The sequence below is a fragment of the Staurois parvus genome, unplaced genomic scaffold, assembly GCF_062004578.1.
Source record: "Staurois parvus isolate SC_StPar_1 unplaced genomic scaffold, SC_StPar_1.0 ptg000124l, whole genome shotgun sequence".
In the NCBI taxonomy this organism is placed as follows: Eukaryota; Metazoa; Chordata; class Amphibia; order Anura; family Ranidae; genus Staurois; species Staurois parvus.
This window is the reverse complement of record NW_028317920.1, coordinates 1,507,314-1,532,500: the sequence shown is the minus strand read 5'-3', so window position 1 is coordinate 1,532,500 and position 25,187 is coordinate 1,507,314. Positions and strand designations below refer to the sequence as shown.

At 41.5% G+C, this 25,187-nt stretch overlaps 1 protein-coding gene across 13 annotated transcripts in view; it reads right to left on the bottom strand.

Moving 5' to 3' along the window:
* Positions 1-25,187, bottom strand: part of FOXP1 (forkhead box P1) — a 1,001,617-nt gene that overhangs the window by 58,232 nt on the left and 918,198 nt on the right. For all 13 annotated transcript variants that reach the window (XM_089672250.1, XM_089672252.1, XM_089672255.1 and 10 more), the window contains one exon: positions 10,368-10,469. In XM_089672250.1, coding sequence (XP_089528376.1) covers positions 10,368-10,469 — 102 coding nt within the window. The remainder of the gene's footprint in view (positions 1-10,367; positions 10,470-25,187) is intronic.

Below are 25,187 nucleotides of genomic sequence, written 5' to 3'. Positions count from 1 at the left end.
ATCAGTATATAGAGGTGCACACAGAGAATTTTTTCTCAAAGTGGAGACAGAAACGCAGCTGCAAAGGGTAAAACCAAAAAAAAGCATTCTCACTGACAGATGTCAACTATTCCAACAGTCGTTCACCATCTTTAAACAACACAGGGCACACAAAGAATAAACAGAGATGAAGCAAAAAAAAAAAATTAACAAATCATCATAACTGTCTACTACATCCTGGGCTGCTAACGGAAAAACAAGATCATTTTGGATTTCTATCAGTGAATACGGGATTTCCTGGACAACTAATATCCACAAGCAATCAAGTACAGGAGTGCTCAAAGTCAAGGGGGTCAGGGTGTGTGTGTTGGGGGGAAGGGGGAGGGGTCATTTTAAATTTGAGTAGAGAGTCGTGATTTTTTGAGTTTTGCACAGGAATCGGGAATGAAATTTGAAGCAAGTAAATTCCTTGACTAGGCACTGATGGACATCTTGATGTTTACTTTGGCATGGGAGAATATTTTAAGGTCACCAGGTTCTGGATGTTTGAACAAATTAAACAAAATAATGGGAGAGCACAGAAACTTGAAGCAAACAGTGAAAGCCACTTCCTAGGCTGGAGATATAAAAAAATATAAAAGAAATGATAACATATATAGCTTAAAAAGATCTCAAGAGCTTTCTCCGAGACCTGTTGCCAGTATCTGAGCACTGGTATGATCTCATCTTTTTTCTCCTGGCTGAACTCCAGCACACAATTTCATTAACCCAGGTACTGCAGGTGATAAAACTCATTTTTCCCTAAAGAGACAGCTAAAAAGTACCATTTATACATTTATGAAGTACCAGCAATCAAAATTATGGATTTTCTAAAAGGTTTTTAACTACTTTTATTGAATAGAGAAATCGCTGCCTCAGACTTTTGTGACACTACAGCCAACAATAAATTCCAACATTTAGACATAGCTGTAATTTGGTCACTGGTGTCAATAGATGTGTGAATTGGAGATGATCCCTGTCTTCCAAGTAATACTTTCTAATTAGGCTCCGGAAATATCGTGCACAGCATCCTCGAAAGATGAAGAGGTTTTTTTTTGTGATGCCCATCTATGTGGCACAAGGATGAGCGTTACATGACTCCCAGCTCAAACCACTTAGCTGTTTCAGAATGACTCCAACTGAGTGGATTATAGTCAGAGCTGGACACAGATTAGTTACATATTCTGAAGAGCACTAGAGGGCAGTGTGGTATTTAGGCCAAAATGACCTAAAGGTCTTTATGCCCTATTAGGACTTGAACTACATATCATAGGGCAAACTACAGCTTCATTTCATATGGACACTGCTGGGGAAAGTTATTTTTTTTTAAATATAAAAATGCATACAATTAAGCCAAAACTGTCAAAGTATCATTAGTCTGGTAACTTAAATATAATTTTTCTTTTGCTATGGATCTCTAAGTAGTCTTTTTCCAAATGTTTATATGCAGGTCCCCAAAAAAATTCAGGACAACCTTTGGGAAAAGCAAAAATAATCAGCTTTTTTTCTGTCCATATGTCTGAATAAGGAGCCTAATGTTCCACAAGATTTTATGATTATGTATAGTTTAGACATTAATAATATTACTTTGACATTACTTTTTGCATTGTCTGTGGACTCCATTTGTCCAACCGGCCCAGAGATTGAAACCTCTCACTTAAAGGAGAAGGTCACCTTTCTAAAAAAAAAATAATAATAAAAAAAAAATATAAATATATATATATATATATATATATTAAATGCGCATTTTTTTTGCAGTTAAAAAATGTGCATTTTTTTTTTGTAGGAGCCTGGAAAGCATTACACCCACTATCAACAGATCACGGGGTCGCAATGCAAGGTTTCTGCAGTCTGTCAGTATAGCTATCTGCTCGTACCTCATACGGGCAAGGCAGTTACACGATGACAGGAAGACTCAATGAACTACCTAGAGTGCTCAATAGAGTCCTGGTAATTCATTAAGAACTACTAGTCATCAGCCACACAGAGCCCCGCATGGCCGCGTTCTTTTCAAATTGTGACAGCGGGTGTTGGGGGAAAATCCTTGGCACGCAGTCACAATTAGCAATGGGATTGAGGGGGGACTGCAGGAGTGGGAATATTTTACATGTTCAACCTAAAAATTGGTGGAACATATAACATGTTCCCAAAGGTCAAATCCTTTAACCACTTGCCAACCGCAGATAGCGAATGATGGCTTCACTGTGGCCGGCCAGTTCTGAGAGGGTGTCATATGACATCCTCCCAGAACACCCGGCGATCTCTGTGATCGCTGTCCTATGGACAACACAGCTGATCACGTGATGTGGTAAAAGGCCAATCACAGCAGCCTTTTACCATGTGATCAGCCATGTCCAATGACACAGCAGATCACCAGTAAATGCAGTTGCCGGTTATCAGCTGCACTTTCCTGTGCACGTGAAAGTACTGCCTATAACCCATGATTGTCAGAGGAGGGATCAGCACTGATCATCAGGGCACTGGTGATCAGTGCCCATCAGTGCGACCCACCAGTGCCGCCCATCTGTGCCTAGCAGTGCCACCCACCTGTGCCAAGCAGTGCCACCCACCTGTGCCCAGCAGCGCCACCCATCAGTGCCCACCAGTCAGTGCCCAGCAGTGCAGCCAGTCAGTGCCGTCAAGTCAGTGCACCTATCAGTGCCCATCATTGCTGCATATCAGTGCCAGCTCATCATTGCCAACTCATCAGTGCCCATCAGTTCTGCCTATCAGTGCAGCCTCATCAACGCACATCAGTGAAGGAGAAAAATGACCTGTTTGCAAAATTTTATAATAGAAACAAAGAAAAAAAAATTTGTAATCAAAATTGTTGCTCTTTTTTTGTTTATAGCGCAAAAAATAAAACACCCAGTGGTAAGTGCATACCACCAAAAAAAAGCTCTATTTGTGTGAAAAAATGATAAAAATTTTATATGGGTACAGTGTTGAATGACCGCGCAATTGTCACTCAAAGTGTGACAGCATTTAAAGCTGAAAATTGGCCTGGGTAAGAAGGGGGTATAAGTGCCTGGTAGGCAAGTGGTTAACCTCTTGGTGCCGGCCGAACGCAAATGTACGGCCTCCCGGCGTCAGGGCCTAGACGTCGAGTGGCCGCACATTTGCGTTCTATTAAAAAAAAACATATGTGCTGAGAGTGCGCGCACAGCATGCTCCCAGCACACACGTTCAGTACTCACGGAAAAGTACCGATCTCCTCTTTTGATCGGAACCTTTCCCAATCATGTGACAGCGAATCAAGGCGGTCACATGACCCTAAAACCCTGCCCCGCCTCCCGGCTTCTGGAACCCTTAAAGGGTTGGGAGGTGCCAGCGCCAAGGGGTTAAAGTAGCAGTAAACATAATTTGCAGAAAAAAGGATTTTAATCTTCTTCCATACATTTTTGTATGATCTTCGGTTACTTTTGCAAAGGCTTCTACTTTGCAGAGTTATTTTCTCTTACTTTCCTTACTTCTTACACACATTTAAGAGAAATAGCAAAAACATTTTTGTAACATATTAGAAGAGCAGCCACCATTACTAGAGCAGTATGGTAAGGTAGCATATTTACTTTCTGTTCTTTTATTATGTGTGTCTAGCTTTTGACCAGTGGAAGCTTTCATAAACAAGATCACTCTTAGGTGTAAGCAAGTTGGTCACAAAAAGGGTCTCATTCAGCTTCAGGCCAAAGGGTGGCTGCAGTCCTTGATACCCCTGTAGTTCCATCAAAGTTAATATGCTAAATAAGCAGAATGCATCCCTGTTCTAGTTATCCCCAAAACTTGCTGTCTCCACAAGAAGCCAATGAGACACAATGAGCCTATGACTTAAAGTCCAACACCGTGAACAAAAACAAATCCCTTGTATTAGGCCCTATCCACATTGCAATGGTTAAATGCTCATTACGTTTAGGAAGTTGCAAGGGAGGCTGCATTTCTTTGAAAACTAAATCACAGTCCACACTAAAGGTGCAAGGACTCTTCAGACCCTAAAAGTCCTTGTTGGCTTGGAGTGGACAAATATTCAATCTTCTCAGTGAAGTCCACTGGAAATCTTCACCACTATAGACCACCACTGTGAGTACTGTAGCCTTGCTGCCCTCTTCAAATAGGGGAAATCCAACACTAGAACACAAGAAATGGAAGGAGGCACACCAGTCTAGTGCACTACTGTAGGACTATTTAATAATGAAACAAGTATTCCAATATACTCACAAAAAAAAATTATGTATAAGCATATCCATATCATTCACAACACCAGATGCATGTCTACCAAAGGAGCACAACTTACCAGAGCCCCAAGAAAGAAGGCATCGCCCTTGAAAACGGACAAGCTGCACCCTTTGTTGGATATGCATCTGATGGCGTGAACAATATTGATATGCTTATATGTAATTTTCCTTTGTGAGTATATTGGAATATTTGTTTTATTATTAAGGAGTCCTACAGTAGTGCACTAGGCTTGTGTGCCTCCTCTCTATGCTTGTGTTCTAAGGCTGTATTTCTTACCTGACTTCCCACTCCAGCTGTCTCCAGCATTGTTCTCATCTCCTTAAAGGTATGACCTGTGGGCAGAGCCTTGATGTCATCAGGTACAGTACAGAGCAGGCAGGAGTGGAATCACAACCAGGAGCATCATATAAAGGTGGTTGTGGCCTACTAGTTGCACTGATCGAGGGAGACTGCTGAAGCAGGGAGAAGGTAAGTAATAGAGCCTCTTCTGCAGCCCCCTAGACTTATTGAGAATTTAACCCTTGCAGTGGGGGGGGGGGGACTGCCAGGGTATTTTTTGCTGATGTGCCCAGAGTTGAGTTTTAAGGTAGGATAAAAGAAATGTGTGAGATGCCTGTGATGGATACTGCCAATTTCTAACTACTGAACTGCACAGTGAAGTTAATAGAGTTGTACTAAGTTTAAATAGATCATGCTTTATGGCCCTAGAACAACTAGGTCGTATTGTGAGTCACAGAACTGTAACTTCCGTCTCAAGCTTCTCAAGCTGATATTGTGCTTCATTTGCAATTCCCTTGTTAAAAACTCAGAAGAAAAGACTCTTCATGGTATTTTCAGTTACCAATCAGTTTCCCCTATTAGTTCCTCCATACCAAAGAAATGAAAGGGAGGATCAGATTCTATGATACTGTTGGCCCAGGTCTTCCATCAGACACTAGCATTGAATCGCCTTTGGTAATGGTGGACCGTCAGGAGACAATGCTAGGAATAAGCTACAACAGGGATCTCCATAGTTTCTAAACAAAGGGCCAGTTTACTATCATTCAGACTTTAGGGGACCTGGACTGTGGCCAGTGGGAGTAAACAATGTCCCATCTTTGGTGTTAGGGGGAGGAATAGTGCCCCATCATTGATGCCAGAGGGAAGAATACTGCCTGATTGTTGGTGTCAGTAGCAGGAATAATGCCTCAAGGGGTGGATAAAGGCAAGCCAAGGGCTGGTCCCTGGGCTGCAGTTTGGAGACCACTGGGCTACCAAATAGACACTGAATATACAGACAAGGGGATCGCTTTAAAACTGTGCCTTTTTTTTTTTAATTTTGCCATGTTACATTTTTGACATGCAGATGAATGTGTTTGAAACAATGTATTATTTCCATGCTACTTGAGCGTGTACCTGGTTCCTTTAACATACACTTTGTTTTTCCAAAACCACAAACATCGATCCTGGAATTTCATGTGGAAGTGCTTAAGGGGTTGAAAGTTAACACCTTTGTGAGCTGTACAGCCTCACAGTTACTGCTCAACAAAAGCCTCTTTGTAGGAACCTTTTTGAAATGTTTTCTTAACATGTTCCAAGTAGTTTTAGGCAAGTAACTAAAGTAAGCAAAATGTTACCATGATAAAAACACTTGTGAAAACATTAGAGTGCTCTCACTGGTACCCTTCATGCAGACAACACTTTCTTAAAAAATAATAATAATAAAATATAAAACGAGGGAGATTTATTAAAACTTTTTTTCCTTTTAATTTCAACTTATATGGTGGAAAGAAAAAAAACAAAGAGGTGTGGGGGGAGGTGGGTTCAGTTAATCTCAAACTAGGTGAAAACCATCTGTATGCTTAACTTTTCATAATTAGCACTTCCTCATTCTTTAGAAAACAAACCTACACCCACAAAATAAACATTTCAAATGTGCAGAATTCAACATCAAACAACACCTTATTTGTTTCAGTTAACTCTCTAGGGTCATCAACTGTCTGCCTAGAATTGGCAATGTAAAGAATAATAAGTGAAATGTATCATTGGAGAAAAAAAATAATCAGGCAATACATAAAATTTTTTAGGGCATTGCTAATGCAATCCAGAGAACACTTTTATTTAAAAAAAATTCCAATTTACCAAGGGGCATAAAAAAAAAATAATAATACACTGTTTGACTTCAGATCCCAAAACATACACTATATTGCCAAAAGTATTGGGACACCAATCATTAGATTCAGGTGTTCCAATCACCTCCATGGCGACAGGTTTATAAAATCAAGCACCTCGGCGTGCAGACTGCTTCTACAAACATTTGTGAAAGAATGGGTCCTCTCAGGAGTTCAGTGAGTTCAAACGTGGTACCGTGATAGGTTGCCACCTGTGCAATGAATCCATCTGTGAAATTTCCTTGCTACTAAATATTCCACAGTCAACTGTTAGTGGTACTATAACAAAGTGGAAGCGACTGGGAACAGCAGCAACTCAGCCACGAAGTGGTAGGCTACGTAAATAGAAGACAGAAGTGCACAGTGTGTGGAGAAATTGCCAAATGTCTGCAGAGTCAATAGCTAAAGACCTCCAAACTTTGTGTGGCCTTCAGATTAGCACAACAACAGTGCATAAAGAGCTTCATGGAATGGGTTTCCATGGCTGAGCAGCTGCATCCAAGCCATACATCACCAAGAGCAATGCAAAGCATGGGAAGCAGTGGTGTAAAGCATGCCACCACTGAACTATAGAGCAATGGAGACATGTTCTGTGGAATGAAAAATCACTTCTCTGTCTGCCAATCCGATGGACGTGCCTGGGTTTGGCGGTTGCCAGGAGAATGGTACTTGCCTGTCCGCATTGTGCCAAGTGTAAAGTTTGGTGGAGGGGGGATTATGGTGTGAGGCTGTTTTTCAGGGGTTGGGCTTGGCCCCTTAGTCCCAGTGAAGGGAACACTTAAGGCGTCACCATACCAAGACATTTTGGTCAATTTCATGCCCCCAGCTTTGTGGGAACAGTTTAGGGATGGCCCCTTGCTGGTCCAACATGACTGTGCACCAATGCACAAAGCAAGGTCCATAAAGACATGGATGAGCCAGTCTGGGGTGGAGGAACTTGACTGGTCTGCACAGAGTCCTGACCTTAACCTGATAGAACACGTTTGGGATGAATTAGAGCAGAGACTGCGAGCCAGGCCTTCTCGTCCGACATCAGTGCCTGACCTCACAAATGTGCTTCTGGAAGAATGGTCAAACATTCCCATAGACACCCTCCTAAACCTTGTGGACGGCCTTCCCAAAAGAGTTGAAGCTGTTATAGCTGCAAAGGGTGGGCCAACTCAATATTGAACCCTACAGACCAAGACTGGGGGGCCATTAAATTTCATGTGCGTGTAAAGGCAGGCGTCCCAATACTTTTGGCAATATAGTGTATAATGAATCTTTCTTAAAGGGTAAGTTCACATTTTCACAAAAAATGAAAAAGATAATTTTAAAATATCCTGGCCAGCCCTCCTGACCCTGCAGCAGATAGTGACCCTTGTGCCCCATACTGCCAATGTACTGGTCTGTACACCAAACACTGCAATACACAGCCCTGGAGTGAGAATTCATCATAATGCTTGCAATGGCAAGCACTCATTGGTCAGTGCAACCACATTACCGCGCCGACCAAAGATCAGCGCTACTTTTTTCTGGGATACCTCACCGGTCAGTACAGTAATGTGGCTATGCTGACCAATGAGAACTTATCATTGCGAGCCTAATGTTGGATTCTCACTCAAGGGCTGTGTATTGAGGTGTACGTTCTGGAGGGATGGCCAAAATACTTTGAGTTAGTTCACCTTTTAATTTTCTTGAAAAGGTGAACTTACTGTTTAACTAACCAAAACATGGTTCATAGTCTCTCGTACAATACAAAACTTTTTTCAAACCCCCTACCCTTTGTCAAACTTACTGAAGTGCCTGTTCACACGAGTGCATTATATTAAAATATTGCACAACTACAACTTTAACGCATAAAACACAATGCTGTGTGCTGCAATTTGTTTTGAATACTGGAAAACCAGGAACATAGGGTGCACCAGCCTTTGCACTTGATCATTTTTTGAGCAGTGAAGCGTCCTCTGTAGACAAGCACATTGGGTTTTTTCTATAAGAAGGAACAGGTGGATGTACAATTGAATCAGGTTAAATATCCTAATCTGTCACTTTATCAAGCAAAAGCAGACACCTTGGCACGTCAGCAAGTAGCTTTAGTTATGCTGTAGAATATTCTGAGCCACAGAATATAGGTTATGTAATCCTCATCTTCACCTAGGATGTTGACATCCCTAGTAACCATTCACTTTGATGGATGGCCTAACTTACCAATAGAAAGGCATAAGAGGAGTTGGGCTAGGTACCAGCTTCCTAGATGTGGTGAGATTTGCATAAGAGTTCCTTGGGTTTGGGGTTCCTGTTACTCTATCACATACTGTAGCTGCAGGGCTTGCTAATTAATGGCATGCACTTGCACTTTATTTTGCACAATTTAAAATGCAATTTCAAGCAGCAACTGAAATTGGCAACACGATACATTAATAATTAACACTCCTGCCTTGTAGTATTAGGGTTTTTAGGTTGAATCCTAACCAGGGCACTATCTGCATGGAGTTTGCACGCTCTCCCTATACTTCCTCTGGGTTTCCTCTGAGCATTCCAGTTTTTTCCCACACAGCAAATACAAGCTGATAGGTTATTGGTCCCTATCTAAATTGGCCCTAGTATGTGTATTCACTCCCACGTTTTGTCACTTTTTCTTGCTTTTGTGTGTGTTTTTCACAGGATGGAGGGTGTGGGTCCTCGGGCCTGCCCTGAAGTCTAGGGGGAGGATGTGTGGCCTTTTGGTTCCTTCCTCCCCTGATCCCTAGGGGGTTTTCTCTTCGGGAGAGCCCCCTGACCAAGTACTGGGTCTCCGGCTTCGGCTGGACACAAGGAACGGTGGTCCACCAGGCCTTTTGGCCAGGAGGACCAAATGGGAACCTTGTCGCTGTCAGGAGCTTCGTGCCCCGGGGGATCAGGGTAGTGGTCCAGCCCCTTTAGGGGTAGGACAAAAGCACACCCCTAAGTGCACTTTTTCGTGTGGTGTTTGCACTTGCACATTTTTTGTGATCACTTACGGGTTTTTTCGTTCTAGTTTGCACGTTTGCGGACTTAAAAAAAATGTGTATGTATACAAGTGTGGTGATTGTGTGAACTTTAGATTGTAATCTCATTAAAGTCAGGGACTGATGTAAATGTACAGTATGTAAAATGCAGTGTCAGTGTTATACCTTGAGCTAAAAAATTAAAAGAATTGGTCAAAAGGCTTCAGAAAATGTAATAAAAGTCATATAAAAGAATCACCTAAATATAAATTATTCTGGACCCTGTAAATCATTCCAGGGGAGCCTCTCACATGCAGGAGGGTCTGCTTCCCAAATCTGTATATTGCAATTCCTTCCACTGTGCACCATGTATCACCAATAAGTTTCAAAAGTCCAAATCAGAATTTCATCTTCGGCTAAGATGCCAGTAATTCCAAGGTAGTGGGGACATCCTAGGTGATCGAGGACATCCTAGGTGATCTGTGTCATCCTAGGTGAGTTAGATTGGTGGCTAACACTTTCAAACATCAAGCTTTCTGTATGTAAGGAATGGCTCTTCTGTATCACAAACAGGGGTTCCTTGAAAAAAGCAAGGCCGGGCTGTAAACCTCAAGACCCAAGAAGAATAGCCATGTTCTCCATTTGCATCTCAAAGCTTCATGTTTAACCAGAGTGCACCTTTAATGTAAGTACCACTAGAAAAGGAATTTGTCTGAGATCAATTGTAGCCAGAACATCATTTAATATCTTTGGTTTGATTTACATTTCCCTTGCTACCCAGACAAAACCTCCTTACCTCCCACTTTCACCCAGAGAACAACCTGACTGCTGAAAAAGCTGCCTTTTTTCCCCACAGTCGCAGGTGACCCAGGGGGCATATCAGTACCCTTAAGAACTATGAAAATTGTCATTTCAGAATTTTCTGTGGTTGCTATGGGCAACACAGGCAGCTTTGTTACAAACACAGTTATATATGGGGCCTTTTGTGTCTGGACAGAGAAGAATATAAAAGATTACTCACTTAAGGAATGATGGGAAATCTTCACACACAGCCTCGCAGCCTGGCCACTTGCATACACCGTGCCCATATAAGGGGTGATTCTGCATGTAGTCCTCGTGGGAGCTAAAAAAAGAAATTACATATACGAAAATCACTAATGGATCATCAACAAGCTGATTGCAAATATGAACAAATAAACACATACAGATTCCCTGGGGTGAGCTGAGCAGGCCGAGATGGAACAAGGTTATTAAAAATAACTTCCTTTTTGCATATCAAGTATTGTTTATGAAGCTGCTCAGCAAGCAAAAACAAGTGGGAACCTGTGTTGCTTTGTATACACGACACTTTACATCAAAACAGCCTTCTAGTATAATGAGTAACCAACCTGAGCTTTAACCCCTTCCCTCACCTTAACTACGGATTCAGGAAGAACTGGAAGACTGTGGTTTAATAGGATTGGTTATTTGGGAATACAAGGTTTGGTATATTTTCCTATTCTTAGCTATGCTAAATGACCAAATGTTGGCCGACATATGACTATTACACCTATAAGCCTGCTGGACATCTTGTTCCAAAACTGTTGGTATTAATATGGAGTTGCCATCTCACTTTGTGGTTATAATAGCCTCTAGTCTTCTGAAAAAAAAATGTCCAGAAGATTTTGGAGTCTGCATATAGAAAGTTTTTGCCCATCCAGCCGAAAGAGCATTTTGAGGTCAGGTACACATGTTGGATGAGAAGACCTGGCTCACTATAGGCACTCCAATTCATCCAGATTGTTCAGTAGGACTGAGGTCAGGGCTCTGTCAGGGTCATTTAAGTTTCTACACACCAAACCCATCAAACCATGTCTTTACAAAATTGGCTTTGTGCACAGGAGCACAGTTGTGCTGAAACAAAAATGGTCTTTCCTCAAATTCTGGCTACAAGAAGAGCACAATTGTCTAAAATGTCTTTGTATGCTGCAGCATTATCAGTACCTTACACTGGAAACACCTGAACTTATCAGGTCATTTGGAGGGCTGTCCATATACACTTGTTATTGTTATGAGAATAATCTGTCTTTAGATTGGTGTATTCTGCTACTGCATACCTAAAGGTTCCCATAGACAGTGGATGACAGTTTGGCAATCCAGCAGTTTTAGGCCAGATCAAAAGATAATCTAGTACTGTCTTGTTGGGAGAATACAAAATAGATATGTTAGAAAATCTTGTCTGATGGCAGTAACAAAGGTATCTGTGGTGAACCAGTGCCACCCATCTCTACATGCCAACCATGAGCTGTTGTATGATGTGACCATTTCATTTTAAGGACCTGGCAGCCAGTATGATTAACGTATGTCAAGGGTGATTGACTTATGCTTACAAATTCTAATGTCTATAGTAGCCTTAAGGATGCCCATAAACTTTAGAGAAAGCTCAGGCACACAATGACTCAACCAGACTCTGCAAAGCAATTGCAGAGTATGCCAAAAACTTGCAAAGGAAGTGCAGAGGAAGGTTACACAAGCTTAGTGGGAATACAAGCTTAGTGTTTGGGACATTTTCCTCATCTGACAGATAAATCTTTCCCCTGAGAGCTACTGGTGGGCATCTGCCACTGTAGACATGACATATTTGCTCACTCTTCGAATTTGCAGCACTTGCAATGCATTACCAGCCTGTTATGACCAATTAACTCTTCACAGTATTGTATGTTTGCACTTGTAGCTCATTGGTGAGATACTTCACTTGCACTATGGCAGTGAGGAGCTGGAGGGAAGTTTGAACAAGTTACAGAGAAAGTAGGAACAAAGACAAAAGCTTTTCATCAAGCAGATCCCATAATATTTCCTCTCTCGGGTTCCCTAATTGTACTTTAGCTTCTTGTTCTGGTCATACACATTACGATAAACCATTAATAAATCAAAGATTTTATTATTTACAACTCTTAAACTCAAAAGTAATCAATCATCTTAACGAAGGCAAAGACTGATAAAGCCTAATTCAATCACATTTTAAACTAAAACAAAGGATTTCTTTTCTACAAAAGTGAATAACTATTGATGGAACCACCTATTGATGCAATTCTTTCATCAAAACAATTCTTATATTGAACAATGATATTGTTATGTGAATGGCAAACAGCACACCTAAATCTCACAGACTGTCAGGAATGGACTTGCCAATAATGGTGGGACTCACCTGCCTTGTGGGCTGCAGTACCAGGGCTAGCCAGCGGGTGCTCTCAGCAATCAGAGACTCACCCCTGCAATCAGCCAAGCACCTGAAGCTGATTGCAGAGGTTGTATTTAAGGAATGGCCAGACTCACAGTCAGGGCCTTGGTGTGTGTTTTTCCATGGGCCCCTGTACCTTGTATCCTGTATTCCTGTTCCTGTCTGACTTGTTGCCGACCCTGCCTGATCCTCACCTCTGCTGACTTCTCCTGCTTGATCCCTGGCTTGTTACCCTGACCATTCTCTGCCCGACCCTCTGTACCGCGCTGCCTGTGAGTTACTGAACCCAGCTTGTGACCCCTACCACTCTCCCGCCTGTTCCCGGTACTCCGTTTGCCCGTTTGCTACTGACCCGGCCTGCCTGACTACTCTTTGTATTGTATGTATTGTTATCGGTGGGTGGCTTGGTTTGTTTGCACCGTGTTTATGTTTAGTTTTGCACTGTGTTTTGTATTGTTAGTCTTAATAAATTATATTGTTTATACCATATCTGAACCCTGCATTTCCCTGTGTTAGTCCACACACCTCTGGTCATACCTGGAGCCCTGACACAGACCCTGTATGGTACAATGTATACAGCACTAAGTAATGAGACATATGGTAAGGCAATGAGGCAAAACTCAAAAATAAGTGTACTAATGCTGACAGAGTAAAGTGTATAGGTATATTTTAGTAGAGGAATACAATGAAGTTCCTGAGTACACATCTGTTGTGCCATTGCAATGCTCCTCTTTAGCAATCACTGGACATTGCATTGGAGCCAGACTCCCTAGCACAATAAAAATGGCAGATTTTATGTAATTAAAGTACCAGAGTTGCACTCCCATAAAGCCCTGTACACCATGTATGCTAAGCCCTGTCTTCTTTTCCTGCTGGTTTGTGACCAGTTCAGAAAGCTATACCTCCATTTAAAACATAAGAGGAAACTAAATAAAGGTTCTTTGCCTACAGCTCATATATATCCCAGTTTACCTCTAATAATTCCTTCATTGGCAGAACAAAAGCCAAAATAAATATTTACATTTTGTGCCTAGTAAAAAGGAAATCAATATCCTAATATGATCATCACGTAGTAATAGTTAGTCACATTGAAGTGGACATGTTCTCTAATATCTTACCATTCATCCAAGTGGCTTACTCAGCCCTTGGAGTCAGGAACATAACCCAACATTTATAACAACAATGGTATTTTTGTACTAAATGCTGTATTATGTTTCAGACATTCATTTGAGCTGAGGAAGCCACTTGGATGAGTGGCAAAACATCTTCAAGTCTGGCTGAATATGACCAACTGCTATTAGCTATACAATAACCTGGATAATTGAGAAACTTTACAGACATCCTACAAAATACAAGTGTCACAATTGTTCCCATCACATACCAACCTATTGCCATGCACCTTTCATAAACAGAAAATAATACATTACAAAGTTTATTTTATCCATGTGACTGTGATAACAAGGGGTTAACCCTTCATCAGAAATCTCCCAATCAATACTTCGAGATTTAGCCTCACTGATCCAAGTCATAAGATGCTTTGATCCTAAGCACGTGCTTGTCAGACAGACAGGCCTCCTGCAACAACTGATGAACCATATTTAGATGGGGGGGTGATTTGTGAGGGAGGAAATCATTCTTAAGTTTTGCAGGGACAATCTAATTTTCTAGTAACATTATTATTTCTGGAAGGATTCTAAAAATCCTGACAAAGGTTTCCAAGAAAACCAAACAGCTATAGCTAGGGATTGAGACCCTACATAAAAAAGAGGAGTTTAGCAAACAACGAGAAAAAAAGAAAACAAGAAAAAAGGGTAATAAACTGAGTTATACACTCCTAATAATCCATTACTGTTCTCTGTGTGATTTAACTCTCCCTTTGGGGCTGCACTGGATTCTGCACTGTCCATCGCCAGACACATACTCACAAATCTAAGGATAAATTCAACATGTGTCAGATCGTTCATGGTCTACAGGCTGCAGTTCAGGCCTCTGTTGTTCCTTAGCAGGGAGGGTGACTGTGCTTTAAAGGAATGGGATGATGTGTGCTTATTTATTTAAAAGATAGCACAAAATAAAATCTGCTTGTACAGGACCACTATGACTTGCCAAGCTTCTCAAATGGCCACGCAGCCACAATTCTTTTTTGAGATTTTCAAATTGAATATACTTTTTCTGCAATAACACATACAGTATATCCATTTGTTTCCTCATAAATAAAAAGGTAGCCTCTTCATTAACATGGACCTAATTTTACACGTTTTGGGGCAATATTTTATGCATATTGAATTGTATTAAAGGGCCAGCTTACCCAATATTGACATTTGAGTCCAATGTGAAGCCTGGTGGGCTAAGGCAGCCCCTTGAGTCTTAAATGTTTTCATTTACATTTTGGGAGTTTCTGCCCATCTTTGTGTGTTTCAGTTCCTTCTATTACATTTTCCATCATAATACGCAAATATAAAATCCAACATGGAGAGTAGGAAGCCTTCATAGCAAGTATGCAAATGTGCACACTATGGGGGAGATTTACTAACAATGGAGAGAGCAAAATCAACAGCAGCTTAACTGAACAAGCTGTCATTAAAAGCAGATTGGCTACCATGCACAGATGCACCAGATTCTGAGTGCTCCAGTTTTAGTAAATCTCCACCTATATGTCTTAGTGAACTGTCTTTGGTAGAGAAAAATTTCAAAACTTTAGAGTTGTCACAGAATTGGAGGTGAGGGAGAATCTCCCAACCTGTTCCAGTTACAACTCTTACCTTCTGGTGTGCTCCTGGGGCAGGAACTGAAGGAACATCTCTCCAATGAGGCACAGATAGCAAAGAAAAAAACATGATGGGGTCTTAGCGTTCTTCAGATGGACAGTCTGGGGGGGGCAGCAAAAACAGGCTACTGGGGGGCTGGGTGGCACTGCCTGCCAAACGTGCTCATTGAGTTCAATGGGGTTGCACTCAATCTCCAAGCTGAACATTCCACTTTGTTCCAGTTGTGGTGCAGTCCCGCTTGGTAAATTTCCATTCAGCACTTTAAAATAAGTTAAAAAAACTAATCAAAATTAACACCTCTGGAATGCCTGCTAGCCATTGATAAACTGCCCTCTGAAAAGCAACCCACAGTGGACTGTACTGCAAATACAGTTTTTTTTATGCCTTTGAACACAGCTCCACTATAGCCAATGTGTTCATGCACATTCTGGTGTTTGGATCTGTATTCTAAAGCAGCATCCAGGGGTGGAAAAAACTGACAAAACCACATTCCAGATGATGTGTGTTGGTGCAATTTATGTGCGTGAATTTGTGTATGCATGTAAATTCATTCTAGTTGCTAGAATAAAAGATTACACTAGCCACTAGAATAAATATACACATGTACGGTTCTAAGCACTATACGCACATAAAAGCAAGCACTTTACATGCCATTACACACGTTTCTTACACTGGATCCTTCTGCCAGCTTCCAGCAGCAAGATCTAGCATTTACAGTATATGAGTATTAAAAGTTGAAATCTGGGACAGGGGCGGACTGACCATTTGGGAACTCGTGCACTGCCCGAGGGCCCGGGGTCAGTAGGGGGCCCCATGAGATGCCCCTGGTACCTTTCATAGGCTTTTTTGGGTGTGGTTTGAGTATGGTGAGGACACAGGGGCCCCATGATCCCCTATTGCCCGGGGGCCCCATGAGTTGTCAGTTTGCCCCTGATCTGGGATATACCTTACTTAAAAATGCTCCCTCCCCCATCCTGAAATCTATACTAACTAACCTGTGTAAGAAAAATCTGTATACATACCTATTGCAAGCCGCTCTGGTCAGGTTATCTGCTTTGCCTCCCCTGTGTCCATCAGAAGCAGCTTCAGGGGAGAGGAGAAAGCGCTGACAATGGATGGGGCATAGCCTATGAGTGACATAACAGCTCCCAGGTATCATCGAGCATTCTCTCCTTTCCCCTGCAGCCACTGCTGGCTGACACAGGGGAGATCCTGAGACTGGACTGGAGAAGCCTGAAAAAAGGCAAGTATACATATCTTTCTTATAGAGGGAAGATAGATTCGGTGTCAGGACAGTGGAGGGAGCACTTTTAAGGTTAGCAAAGTATAGCCTGGAGTTTAACTTTGTGCCTGAGTACATGAACCCTTGAAGTGATTCTACACGTAATTTTTTTTCTTTAAAATAAAAATCATATTTACCTGCTCTGTGTAATGGTTTTGCACAGAGCAGCCCAGATCCTCCTCTTCTTAGGTCCCCTGCTGGAGCTCCTGGCTCCTCCTCCCCCCACCAAGTGCATCAGAGAAGCCACTTGCTATGGGGGTGTTTATGCAAGCATGCTCCTGAGCACTTTGCTGTCTGTGTCTATTGACACTTGGCCACGCCCCCAACCTCCCTCGTCACTAGCTGTGACTGACAGCAGCAGGAGGCAATGGGTCCTGCTGTTGCCTCTGACTCAATGAGGAGGGAGGGAGCAGAAAGAGCCACTGCTGTTGTGCACATAGCTGGAATGAGAATGGTAAGTGTAAGGGGGGGTTGGGGGAAGGAGGGGGTGGGGGAGTAGCTGCATGCAGAAGGTTGCATAGAATGCATGAAGGTAAAAAAAAAAAACCCTTCGGCCTTTATACCCACTTTAAGAACACAACAGAAGCTATAAGCCCAATCAAAACCTGAAAAAAAAAGTTTTCTGGATTTCCACAAAAACTTTATTTTCAGACTTTTATCCTTCATTACAATAAATGCCACATAATTGAAAAAAGACAGAATCTTTTTATTTTATTCAAAATACCCATTTTGGTTATGGTGAGAAGCTCCTAATAAATGTGTCCTGTGAATTTTAGTGACAGGTTCACTTTAGCATAAGCCAGGTAGCATATTAACCATGCTCGCACCTTTAAACATAAACAACTCCTAATGACCATGTCCTTTAAAACATTGCCCATTAGTCTTAAAAAAAAAAATCAAGGTCATTAGACTATGTACTAAATAACTATCTTTGTTCCCTAGTTAACAAACCTCTTTCTTTTCTTTACCCTGGCTAATGATTAACCCCACCTATAGAAGGCATATAGGAGCTGTTTGTTCCGATCGGCTATTTTAATTGAGTAAACAGAAAGATTTGTCTTATGCACAGTGAGAAAGATGTTGCAGAACGGAACAGCTAAGAACCTGCTGGTTCAGTCAACTGTTACAAGCTCTAAAAAAAAAAAAAAATTGGAAAGGAAGACTAAAATGTATTTGTCATTTTGCTTCAAGCGTACAGTAATTTAAACACAGGAGCTCACACGGAGTCAGCGGCTGGATTGCAGGCTTCCGAGAGTTAACATCTTTTTCACTACAGTGACCACAGGACCCAAAGGGAGAGCTATTTACAGCGGAGCTCCTCTGAACGGGACAGATCGCCATATGGAGGCAAACACTGAACAAGCTGCGCGACTCGTGGCGACAAGAGCCTAGGGGGGACTGGCCTATATTAACGCCACCTGTGATGTGGAAATTGTGCTCTACGTCTGAATTACATTTTAAGAGACCACTGTGTAAACTGTTTCGAATAGACATGCACGAGAGGTTGGAGGGAATAAAATCGCATCCTTGGAAATCTGCAAACTGGAAAAAAAACATAAAACTGTACCATGCAAAAAATGGTATCAGGGCAATGATAAAGAGAATAACAAAAATACTGTGTGATATATATGTATGAAACAAGGAAAACTGTGTATGTCAGGGGCCTCCAAACCTTTCAGTACAAGGGCCACATCAGAATTGTTTTATAAATTAATACATCAGATTTAAAGTTGTTCTAAAGCCTAAACATTTTTTTACATGAATGTATTTCCTGCATTAAGGGAAAAAAATGTTTAGGTTATAGTATCACCCCCTCACCTACCCCCTTCCCCCCAATACTTACCTGAGCCCTCACTCGGCTCTCTTCTCCCTGCTCTCATAGGCTTTGCTGAGAGAAGTGCGAGCCATTGGTTCCTGTTGCTGTCTGTCAAATCTTGTGATGAGTGAGAGGAGGGCAGTGCCTGTCATCGCTGTCTGTGTCAATGGACACAGGCAGAGGGGCTTGGGATTGAGCACACGGGTGTACCACGATAGGAAGTGACTTTGTATGATGGCACACCCAAAAGAGGAGAAGCCAGGAGTGCTGGCAGGGGACCTGAGAAGAGGAGGTTCAGGGCCGCTATGTGCAATTCCATTGTACAGGGTAGGTAAGTAAAAACCTGTTTGTTATTTTTGTAATCAGCAGGTTATAATTTAGAACAGGAAAAAAAAACTCCAGTAAAACAAAGTAAAGAAATTCCAAATAAACTTTAGTCCTTATAAAAGTCCCCTTTACTTCTGAGTTTCCCCTTACATGAAAGTCACCCCTTCAGAGTCCCCCCCTTAAATTAGAGACCCCCCCATGATAGCCCCAATAAACATCGGAGTCCCTCCTTACATCAGAGTCTCCCTCACAACAGGTTCTCTTACATCAGAGGGCTGGTCAAAATCTTGCAGCGGGTCGGCTTTGGCCGACAGACTGCAGTTTGGAGACCTTTGGTCATCTGATGTGTTAGCAGCCATATATTGCATCACCGAGGCAATTTGAAAATGCTACTCTGCCTAGCTGTCACGACAATCCAGTGCCTTCAAAACGTTCAGATTCACTGACCCAAACAAGAAAATAGATCAAGAGTTCTGGCTTTACTTGAGTCAGTGACCTGAGCAATACTAAAGCTAAAAACAGCCAGGCAACATGCATTTTCATGAGTGGTCAGAAAAGGTAGCCCACATTACAGAAGTCAAGTCACACTTAACCTGTTCTTTGCTTCAATACTGAGAAGGATCAGAAGGTTGATGCACACCTTTCTGAGTCTGGGCACCATCATTTCACTAGTTTTATAGCGAATATTAAGAGTTCACTTTTTCAGTGTAGTATGTTCATCTGTGAACCCTAAAAACCTTTAAAGCTTAGTACATGTCTGCTCCTTGTATACACTTAGCCATTCACAAAATGCAGCCCGTAATGGTGCTGCGGTTGGGCATTATGTTAATAGCCAAACATAGGGGGACAGAGACATGACCACAGCGCTGGTCTAGGTGGGGGAGCCAGAAGTACAATGGGAGCTGTACTGTCTGGCAGAACCAAAAGAAGTTTTTTCAATGATTTTTAAAGAAATTAAGAGACCGTAGAGGTAAACACTTAAAGCTAAATTCCAGGTATGGTCATTTTACATGGTTACACAACTGAATGGCACCTGTGCCAAGCAAGCGACCTCTTGTGCTCACAATGCAGCAGGGCTCCGCTCAGGATGGCATCGGGAAGCTGGCAGAGATTGCTGGCATAGTGGTGCCTACTATTTATTATTATTACAGTGATTTTCATCTTCCATGGGGATCCCACAGGTATGGCACATACAGATACATAAACATTGGTCCAATTTCTCCCCAGGCCCTCTGCTGCTTGCCACAATTATTGTAATGGGCATCACTGGGTTGTTACGGTTCTTGAGGGCCCTCACAGGGCAAAAGACATTCTCCACATCTAGCATGGACACTCCTAAATCCTTTATTTTTACAGTCTGAAGTTGCTGGGAGGATACCCTTATGTGGCACATTTAAGTGCTCTAATTGAAGCCAAAAATGAGAAGTTTTCTCCCCCCCTCTCTTTCTGTACATGTGCTTTTTCGCACATGTACAGCAGGCAGCAGCAGCACGCTCAAGTGTGAATGTGTGCCATTGCATATAATGGTAAACACACAAAACAAATCTCTCATGTGTAAATAGGGTTTTTTTTTTTCTGGAGTTCTCTGGATTCTATGGTCTTACATTTCTCTTTTTTATCTTTATTTTGCAGTCCTAAGGTTTCAATATATTCACCATGTTCTGTACAATCAGAATGTTGTTTAAATATGTAATAATTTTATGATTCTTTTACCGTGGAAAGACATATAAACACACCACTTGCAAATACGTTTTTGTTTTACTGGGCAAAATAAAAGGCTTACAAGATAAATAAATGACCTAGCCAATTATCTCTTTAAATTCCTGCTGGTGGACATAGAATATCCTCCATATGTTTATGTCAACACAGCAAGATAAGCAGGACATAAATTGTATTGGCGTTTCATATAGGCTCTCCAAAGTACAAAGGTCAAATGGCTTATTTTTTGTTTGTTAGGTGTGGCTGCAGTTAATATGTTCCGTGTTGCAGAGCAGATGTCACGCAAACTACTCGTTTTTATTAAACGACGTGTACAAACAGTCAACCAGGAGCCAATGAACTCTGCTTTTTTATATATATATTACGATTAATATTATGTACACCAACTGAACTAAAATTAATCCGAGAGAATGGTGGATAAGAGCTATGAATAGTTTATGAGTAATAAATACAATGTAGCCCTACTACCCGCTATCCCTTCAAGACACTTGAATTCTCACCTAGATTTTGGAAACTGATACTAAGTTTGGTTTTCTATAAATGCAAAGAACTTACTATTATAACACCAGTAGTATATGTACGTATGCACAGATATGTCATATGCAGTGCAATCCAGTCCCATACTGTAGAAGGATACCTGTTACTGTTCCTTCACATATGTGCACCCCTCTTACTATAGAGGCACCACACTGAATTCAGAGGGTGCCTACATTATATGGCACCAGCAGGAGCGTCTGACAATCGTTCTTGCTATACACCGCAACTACAATTAAAATACCCTGTGCTGGCTTTAACCCTTAAAGTGGTTGTAAACCTCAGATATGTAATATGAAAAGCATATCCCTCTATATCGTGTACTTCTCGCAATTAAGAGCACTTAGTGTCATGTCTGTCTGCTGCTTTGCTCCTCTGGTATCAGCATGAATCACTTCTGACACATTTTCCTGACACCAAGAGGAAAAATGGTGACAGGGGAGGAATCTCCAGTAGAGTGACAGCCTCAGCTCTGTTCCTGTGAGCTGTGTGGAGGGGGTGTGCCCCTTCCCTCCAATCAGCTCTCAGAGCTCTCCTCACTGAACTCTGCAGTGTGTAATTTCAGCTCTCCGCCCCCTTTTTTCTGAACACTAGACAAGCTTTATAAATTCAGCACTTTGAATGGATGTAGAGAAGAAAGACTGCAGATAAACAGCTATAACGTATGTTTATTTGTTTCATCTCTGTGTATCACATGAGAACAGTCACCTCGCTGGGTACATGTCAGGGTTTACAACCACTTTAAAGATAAACTTTACCCCCAACCAGTGTTCCCCCCCTTACCTTGTTTGCTGCATTAATCTCAAAATACATACTCACATGTCCAGTGAATCCAGCACTGTCGATCTGCTGCAGCATGCTGGGTCCTATGCTCCAATCTACTTTACTTACAATATCAGGGGCTACTGTCTCTTCCAGGTTCTTGCAGCCAGCCCCTTGAAGACACACAGCTATGCACATACTGGAAAGTACTGTGAGGCCTCCTGGGATATAAAATTAGAATGCCAGGAGGCTGTGGGAAACTGGGATATCACTGTCATGGAAATGCCATGAGGGGACAAGAAAAAAAAAAAAGTATAAAAAAATTTAGAATAAATGTCCAATTGTGAGAGAGGGGGGTAGGAGTGCAATGCTGTAAATTGAGTAGGGAGGGTAGAGGTCTGCTTTAAACTCTTGACCATTGGCTGATGACCATCACAATAACACTAACCCTGAATCTAATACTCAACGCTACCATAAAACATTCTGATGCGTATCCACCTTTACAAATTTGTATTTTAAAAAAATCAATATACTTTTATTATATAAAGAACAGAAATAAAGAACAGAAAAATCCTTGTTTAGGAATATTTACAATTTAATTTTAACTGCCCTCCAATACTTACAGCACAGCTTGGCAGATTATTGCCATTCACATAAATCTATTGATAATTCATATCATGTGGATATAAAAAAAAAGGTTTTACGACAGCTGCAGTTATTGTACTTCTGGGTTTTGTCACCATGCCTGGTAAATCCCCTGAGAAGATATTGATTTGCCACGATACTCATTTTTAGACTGTACACATGAAGATTATGGTACCACGTGCAAGTATATTAAGGGACTAGATCATTCTACATAGTATTCATTATTGAGTTTTCATTAAAGAAGGCTTCTTTCACAACACATTCCTAATGTATCAAGGTGCTTTGTATACAGTGAATTCAGAGTCAAAGTGCTAGTTTCCACACATGCATGTCCAGAAATTCCCTCCAAATATAAGGCTACCCATACAAAGGCTAGTAATGTTATTGATTTAATGTTTTTCAGACCTGCTTTGATGATACTCTTCCTTTGTACAGTCATGGGCAAAAATATTAGCACCCCTGCGTTTCTGTTAGATGCACCACTTCGCCCAGAAAATAGTTACAATTACAAATGTTTAGGCATTCTCATGTTTATTTCTTTTGTTTGTATTGATATGACACAAAAAAGTGTAGAAACAAAAAGCTAAATCTGACACATTCCACACAAAACCCCAAAAATGGACTTGAAAAAATTGTCACACTCAATTTAATATTTGGTAGCACACCCCTTGGAAAAAAATTACTGAAGTCAATCGCTTCCTTTACCCATCAAAGAGTTTCTTACACCTCTCTACTGGAATTCTGGACCACTCTTCTTTCGCCAACTGCTCCAGGTCTTGTTTCCTCTCTCAGATTGAAAGGGTTCCTTTTCCCAACTGCTGTTTTGAGATCTCTCCACAGGTGGTCTATGGGATTAAGATCTGGACTCATTGCTGGCCAGTTCAGTCCTCTCCAGCACTTTGCTTGAAACAATTTCTGGATGCTTTTTTGGCATGTGTCTTGGGTCATTGTCCTGCTGTAAGACTCATGGCCTCGGACGGAGACCCAACTTTCTCTTTTAACCACATATACATCAGTCTGTGGTCATAATGTATATGTCATCAGATTTGTACTCTCACTTGAGGGATTTTAGCTAGCCCACCTCCAGAGAGGCATTAGGCAAACTAGGGTTGCAACATCAATGGCAGGCTTCAGCATTCATTCATGTAAATTGGTAAATTAAGTCATTCAAAATTCAGCCCTAGGTGCAAGGGGGGCTTGTAAAGCACCCCATTTAGACATATGTATGGAGCTATATTGTTGGCTTCACACTGCTGCAGTGTGTTGATGCAATTAATATCACATCATTGCATTTTAAGTTTTAAGGCAGCCCATTCAGTTACCAAATCACATAAAAAAGGGCATGTGCTACTTTTTGCAATGCAGCACACTACATTGCATGGTATCTTTACTGTAGCTATTGGCAAAGTGCATTAGGTTACGATTAACTATGAACTGCACTGTACCACACCAATGCACATGTGAACTGTTTAGCCTGTTTTACTAAATATTTGTAATTCTTTTTACCCAATCTGGTAATGCAGACACCCCTGCCACATTATACTGTCAGGACCCTCACTTCAAGGACAGTTAAGCAGTACAGCTTGGTCAAGGACCCACCTCCAGCCTGCTAACCGGTCAATGAAAGAGCAGCAGATGCATCTTTGCGCTCACCAGTTCTGCTGGTCAGAGAAGTATAGGAGGCCAATATAAAGACAAAATTCTGTATTTATATTACCCTAATAGACAAAGTGCTGACTACATAACTTTTGTCTTTCGGTCTCAAGAATTTGGATTTTCTAGGGGAATGGGATCTAAAAAGAGACTTTGCCAGACTTTAACTTAAACTGTACTCAGCTTTCATTCAATGATAGAGGAGGTGTGTAAATATGTAAAAATGCAAATTATGTTAACTTCGAAAACAGAGTTTCATGCTATTCCCTGGGCTCAAGAAGCACTGGTGACTCTCTCAGAAGTCAGCCTCATTTACATAGTACCTGCCTACACTTTACATCTCTCCTGCAAGGACTTTGCAATCTACAGGTAAAAGCTGGAGATCTACTTTTTTGGTCAAGAATGCTATCATTTTGTTGCTTTGGGACCAAAGATTTAACATTACACCTCCGATCACTTGCAATTATTACACAATGTATGATCAGCATAACACAGCCAAGCATTTTTAGCCTGCAGTCAGAGTAGCGTAGGAGCTTAGACAGAGCACTTTCACCCATGCATAATTCCATTCCCGTAGAGCTGGCAATTGTGGAATCTAGAATACATTGAGTAGAAGTGTGTACTATCAGCACAACAAACACTATTAAATTGCCCGAGAGGGGACAGGAGAGGAGGAAGAAAAAAAAAAAATTCAAAGCATGTTAAACACGCCAAGTGCTGAATTCTAATGATGCCAAGCGCCAGTGATGGGAAGAGGAAGGGATCTTAACAAGCCTTGATTGGTAGCGGAGGCTCCCACCCTGCAGATCACGCAGCGCTGTTCATCTTTTAACGCCACTGAATATTGATAAATATCTTCTCCCCGCACCATGGGGGGAAGTTGGGTCTCTACTGGAAAGCTCTGCCAAACTGTGTGTTTGGTTTCCCCCTCCTCTGCACTCAGGGGTTTACTCTGAGTGATTTAATTATAATTTTCCTTGTGTAAGACAAATTAAAGAGAGGAGAGCGAGTGTCATGCCAAATCAGATTATTTATCTCCTTAACTGATTGCTGTGCTCCAAACCCCAGAGACGTTGCTAATGTGCTTCCCCGTGTAAACGGGAGATTTGAAATGT